General features: G+C 47.6%; 1 protein-coding gene across 1 annotated transcript in view; it reads left to right on the top strand.

Moving 5' to 3' along the window:
* The first annotated feature begins 5,287 nt into the window (after positions 1–5,287).
* The window catches only part of SFRP1 (secreted frizzled related protein 1), a 43,194-nt gene continuing 42,289 nt past the window's right edge, over positions 5,288–6,192 (top strand). Inside the window, exon 1 of the mRNA XM_083456636.1 lies at positions 5,288–6,170. Within this exon, the coding sequence (XP_083312762.1) occupies positions 5,480–6,170 (691 nt within the window). The 5' untranslated portion in view covers positions 5,288–5,479. The remainder of the gene's footprint in view (positions 6,171–6,192) is intronic.

Genomic DNA, 6,192 nt, shown 5'->3' with positions numbered 1-6,192 from the left:
TTTTAAATCAGAACAATTGAAGGTGGTGAAGGTCCTGTGTGAGTGCCTGGAGGCGGTTGGAGGATGGATGGCAGCTAACAGATTGAGGTTGAATCCTGACAAGACAGAAGTACTGTTTTGGGGGGACAGGGGGCGGGCGGGTGTGGAGACTCCCTGGTCCTGAATGGGGTAACTGTGCCCCTGAAGGACCAGGTGCACAGCTTGGGAGTCATTTTGGACTCACAGCTGTCCTTGAAGGTGCAGGTCAATTCTGTGTCCAGGGCAGCTGTCTACCAGCTCCAGCTGGTATGCAGGCTGAGACCCTACCTGCCCGCAGACTATCTTGCCAGAGTGGTGCATGCCCTGGTTATCTCCCGCTTGGACTACTGCAATGTGCTCTACATTGGGCTACCTTTGAAGGTGACTCAGAAATCACAATTAATCCAGAATGCGGCAGCAAGACTGGTGACCGGGAGTAGCCACCGGGACCATATAACACCCGTCCTGAGGGACCTGCATTGGCTCCAAGTAAATTGCCAAGCATGATTTAAAGTGTTGGTGCTGACCTTTAAAGCCCTAAACGGCCTCGGCCCAGGATACCTGAAGGAGCGTCTCCATCTCCATTGTTCAGCCTGGACACTGAGGTCCAGTACTGAGGGCCTTCTGGTGGTTCCCTCACTGTGAGAAGTGAGGTTGCAGGGAACCAGGCAGAGGACCTTCTTGGTAGTGGCCCCTGCCCTGTGGAACGCCATCCCATCAGATGTCAAGGAAATAAGCAACTATCCTACTTTTAAAAGACATCTGAAGAAGATGAGTTTGACCATATGAAGAGGTTAAAGAATATGTAAATGATTGGTTGCACTATCACCAAGTCAATGAAATATATAAAGAGGATTTAAAGGGAAAAGGATTTGATGATAAAAAAATCTAAATTTGAAATAGATATATTAAACAATGAATGTAACACAATGTCTAAAATGTATAAAATACTGTTGGAATGGCATTTGAAAGATGAGGAAATGAAATCGGTAATGATACATTGGGCAAAAGACTTTGGATATATTATGCAGCTTGAAGAATGGGAAAGGTTGTAGAATGAAAGGATAAAATTTACAGCCTGTAATGCTTTGAAAGAGAATATGATGAAAATGATGTATAGATGGTATATTATACCAGTGAAATTAGGTAAAACGTATAAGACAAATAATAAATGTTGGAAATGTAAAGAAAAATAAGGAACATTTTATCATATGTGGTGGGAATGTAAAAAAATAAAGAACTTCTGGGAAATGATATATAATGAGATGAAAAAGATGTTGAAATATAAATTTTTTTAAAAACCAGAAGCATTTTTGCCGTACTTGGTATTATAGGTCAGGACATTAATAGGCATGGTGTTAAATTGTTTTTATATGCAACAACCGCGGCAAGAGTATTGTTAGCCCAGAAATGGAAACAAGAAAAAATTCTGACGAAAGAAGAATGGCAGACAAAATTAATGGACTATGCAGAATTGGACAAAAGGACAGGAAGGATTCGAAACCTGCAGGACCAGAGATTTACAGAAGATTGGAAGAAGTATATGAATTATTTGAAGAGCAACTGTAATCAACAAATTACACTAGTAGGATTACAAGAAGTTTTGTAAGGAGAAATATATGAAGTGTTACAAAGTAGAAAAAGATAGAGATATTGGTTATGAGTTTGAAATGTAATAGGGAAGATAAGAAATGTATACTGAGAGATTAGACTGGAAAATTTTCAGACAGGATTGTCCAAAAATTGAATAAGATGAAAAAGTATGTTTAATTACTGTTGAAAATTATATGTTAAAAAAAACTAATAAAAAATTATATTAAAGAAAAATGAAGAAGAAGAGTTTGGATTTGATATCCCTCTTTATCACTACCCAAAAGAGTCTCAAAGCGGCTAACATTCTCCTTTCCCTTCCTCCCCCACAACAAACACTCTGTGAGGTGAGTGGGGCTGAGAGACTTCAGAGAAGTGTGACTGGCCCAAGGTCACCCAGACTAGAGTCCACCGCTCTCAACCATACTGGCTCTGAAGGCAGTCCTGTTTAGGGAAGTTTTTAATGTTTACTGCTGTACTGTTTTTTTAATATTTTTAATACTGTGGGATTTAAAGTACACGGGTCTCTCTGTGCACTCGTTTTCTTGCTTCTTTCTTGAGAATAAGGAGATAAAAATATCAAGAGATCTGAACTGGGGACATCTGACTCAGGTCTTAGCCAGTGTGCTATGCCAGTTCACACTTAGCATTTGAGTGCATTTGTGTACATACAACTAAATATATTTAAAACTATGAAATTCATGGACACAGCGTCACCATTTGTGAAACATAATGTACAAGAATCTATTTGTGGAGGACTTGAGACTACAATGTCCATGATGCAGTGCAACTGTGAGGAAAATACATATATAGTCCCATATATTTTTGAAGGAAGGAGAACCAGCCAGACTACAATAGCTTACGTTCAGAAAAGAGATCTGTAAATCTAGCGTGTCTTGTGGGATTAGCACACATTTACACGAAACTGTGACAAGCCTGTTCAATATTACTTGCCACCCAGTTAAAAATGATGTGTTTCACTTCAGCATGAACAAGCCTGGGAGTTGTAGCTCAAGCCTCTGGGGGGCATCAGTTTGGGAAAGGTTGAGTTTAAACCATGATGCATCCTTTGAATCTGCTGCTCCACACAGCAACCATCATTGGGGCAGCTCATCTTCCGCTCTGATAAGCCTTAGGAGAGGTCACTTAGGGCATCTATGAAAGCCTCAAAGGCACTGTCAACATTGAAAATGCCAGCAGGGGAAGAAAAATCATTTACATCTAAGTTGTTTGAATGCAGGAACCCAGCCCAGTGGCACTGAAGAAACAATATGGTTATGAGTTTGGGCTGGGTGGAAGTAGGCTGTCTGTGAGACCCTTCTAACCCCTGGATCCAGCAAGTGTTAAAATATAAGCCAGGCAGTATATTCCCCCCAGGGATACTCAAGGGTGCGCAGTACCAACACCTTTTGTTGTTGTTGTTAAAAAGTGTGGCACTTACTGTAACAACTTCACTGTGAGTACCAGCACCTATTTTTCTAGAAAAAAAGCACTGAAGCCAGGCTTGTTTCCTGTGTTGAGGTGATGGGCCATTAAGGGAAACAAAGGAAAGGGGCAAATGAGTGGGGTGGAGCCCCTCCTCCAGCTTGTCTTGGTTAGTGAACTTGACGCCCAGCTAGGGACATGGAGTGCCTGTCTCCTCTTTTTACCTGTCAGGCAGGTGTGTACTTTTCCTTCTCATATAAACTCTGGTTAATATGCATCAAAACAAGTGAAGGAAAAACACCAGAGCCGGGAACAGCCAAGAGCTCAGGCTTACTTTGTGCTCACGTTGAGCCCCTGAACTTGTCAGGGTCGGAACCCAACCCTGGAACAATTGATGTCTCTGAGAGCAGGAACAACACAACCCCCTTCCTCTGCAGGGACCCTTGGAGCAACTGGGGCAGAGCCCATTGCACCCCCCCACCCTGTGAGGATGTCTAAGCATTTTTATTTTTTAAAGTGCTGTTGTAGTAAGGGTGGATAGATAAGTATTTTTACTTGTTCTCAAAATGTATTAATTCTTAAAATGTACATCCTTTAAAAAAAAATCAAGTGTACACATGATTGTAATAAAATCATTTCAACAATGTTGAATGTGATAGCTTATGATTGTATTATTGCCCACTAAAGAAGCAGAGGCAGAAATTTGTTGAAAGCTGGTAGGTGGCGGCATTCATCATGTGCTGATGTCTTGTGCCTCCCCTCCAAAAAGACAGACTAAAAATACTTCCAGGAGGGTGTGCTGCTGTGATTATAAAATGGTTTCTGAATCCAGTGGCCCTCTTAGCATCATTTTTCTTGGACTGGTATCCCCCCCCCAAAAAAAAACCCCACGCTGTGCCTATTCTGAAAAATGGGAAGATTGACTGATATCTCTTAATTCCTTTTAGGCTGCAATCCTATAAGCCAGTGGGTCTTATACTTTCTTCTCTGGGGCCAGGACCACACTTTCAGAATAAAAATTTGCTCACGCCACATCATTTTTTTTTTCTTGATAAGAAATACAGTACATTGGAAAACAAAAAGAAACAACTCATAGCTGTTCTTTATTTATGACACAGAGCACAATTACTTTATAATACAATCATGGGACATGCAGAAAGTATAATGCAATGAAGATACATAAGAGCATGCATCATTCCCAAAATATAATTATAAATGAGTCTCTTACATATAGAATCATAGAGCTGGAAGGGACCCTAAGGATCATCTAGTCCACCCCCTGCAATGCAGGCATATGTAGCTGACCCATATGGGGATCAAACCTGCAACCTTGGCGTTCTCAGCGCCACACTCTAGTCTCGTGGTCCAGGAGGTGGCCCCGCAGTCTGGCTCTTCGCAACTACCAGCTAACTAAGTTTCCTTGCTTTATTGGGGAGGCCACGCTGTGGCCCTGGTAAAAGGCAAAAGCAGCGCTTGCTCTCTTGCAGACCTGCAGAGTAAGACGGCGGGTCAGCTGGGCTTGAAGGCTGCATCCCTGAACACATCGAGGACTCCAAGAGGGGCCACGCATAAAGGGGTCCCGAGTGGGGTGTCTTATCCAGAAAACCCGATGTTCTCTTGAACACCGCGGAACGTAGGCTGCAATCCTAATCCCACTTACCTTGGAGCAAGCCCCCTTGAATTCAACAGGACTTACTTCTGAGTAGACGTGGCTAGGCTTGCGCTGTTAATTAACTTTGGGGTAGACCTACACAATCCCGGGCTGCACAAATACACCCCCCACCTCGAGAGTACTTACTTGGAAGTAAGCCATGCGGAAAACCAGCGGGGCTTTACTTCCGTGAGAGAGCGCTTACTGAAGCCGCGTTGCGCACCTTTTGCGCCCTTTACGGGGTCTGGAGGAAAATCCCGTTGGGCTGAGGCGCTGCCCATCCTTGCCAAGAAGCGCGCGCAACTTCCAGCTGCGATTCTGTGCGAAACCCCACCAAGCGAAACGAAACCCCTTTCGAAACCGGCTGCCGGCGCGAGCGAGCGAGCCAGATGCGCGCCAGGAAAGGCGCCCGAGATCCGCGCCCGCGCCTTCCTCCGGGCGCCAAGCGAGCGCCTCCGCGGCTCACCTTCCCCGCCGCGCGGAGAGGGGAGGCGACCCGCGCAGCCTGGAAACCAGCCCCGGCCCGCGACGCCATTGGCCAAGGCAGGCCCTGAGCGACAGCTGGGGGAGGGAGGGAGGGGGCAGAGGAAAGGGGAGGGGCGCAGGCCGGCCCTGATTGGCTGCGGGGGGAAAGGGGCTCCGCAACTCTCGGCAAGAAAGTGCTCGTCGGTGGTCCCCTCGGGTCCCGCTGCTGACTGAGATCGGGAAGGGGATCCGCGCAGCAGAGAAGCGTCCCGACCCCGTGGAGCAAGCGGGGGAAGAGCTGCGCCGCAGCCGCAGCCGGGGCAGGAGCTGATGGGGGTCTCGCCCGGGGGAGGGAGTCGCGACCACCTTCGGGCTCCCCCCGTCCTTATTTGCCAACCTCCAGAGCTCGGGGCAAAGAGCAGGCGGCTGATGCCCAGCCGCTCGCAAGGCGCGGGCTTCCTTCCCAGAATGGGCGCAGGCTGGTGCTCCAGAGGCCCCTCGCGGAAGGGGCCCCGGGTGCTGATCCTGGTGGCCTTTGGGCTTCTTCTCCTGCCCGGCCTGGCCAAGGGCAACGAGTATGACTACGTCAGCTTCCAGTCCGACATCAGTGCCTACCAGAGCGGGCGCTTCTACACCAAGCCCCCTCAGTGTGTGGCCATCCCGGCTGACCTCCGCCTGTGCCACAGCGTGGGCTACGACAAGATGGTCTTGCCCAACCTCCTGGACCACGAGACCATGGCGGAGGTGAAGCAGCAAGCCAGCAGCTGGGTGCCTCTGCTCAACAAGAACTGCCACATGGGCACCCAGGTCTTCCTCTGCTCCCTCTTTGCCCCGGTCTGCCTGGACAGGCCCATTTACCCCTGCCGCTGGCTCTGCGAGGCCGTCCGCGACTCCTGTGAGCCCGTCATGCAGTTCTTTGGCTTCTACTGGCCCGAGATGCTCAAGTGTGACCAGTTCCCGCAGGATGATGTGTGCATTGCTATGACCGCCCCAAATGCCACGGAGGCGTCCAAACCTCAAGGTAAGGGTCTGCCATGAGTAGC

Source organism: Podarcis tiliguerta, assembly GCF_965153285.1.
Source record: "Podarcis tiliguerta genome assembly, chromosome: 8".
Taxonomy (NCBI): Eukaryota; Metazoa; Chordata; class Lepidosauria; order Squamata; family Lacertidae; genus Podarcis; species Podarcis tiliguerta.
Note: the sequence above shows the minus strand (reverse complement) of the source record. Positions and strands in the feature narration are given on the sequence as shown.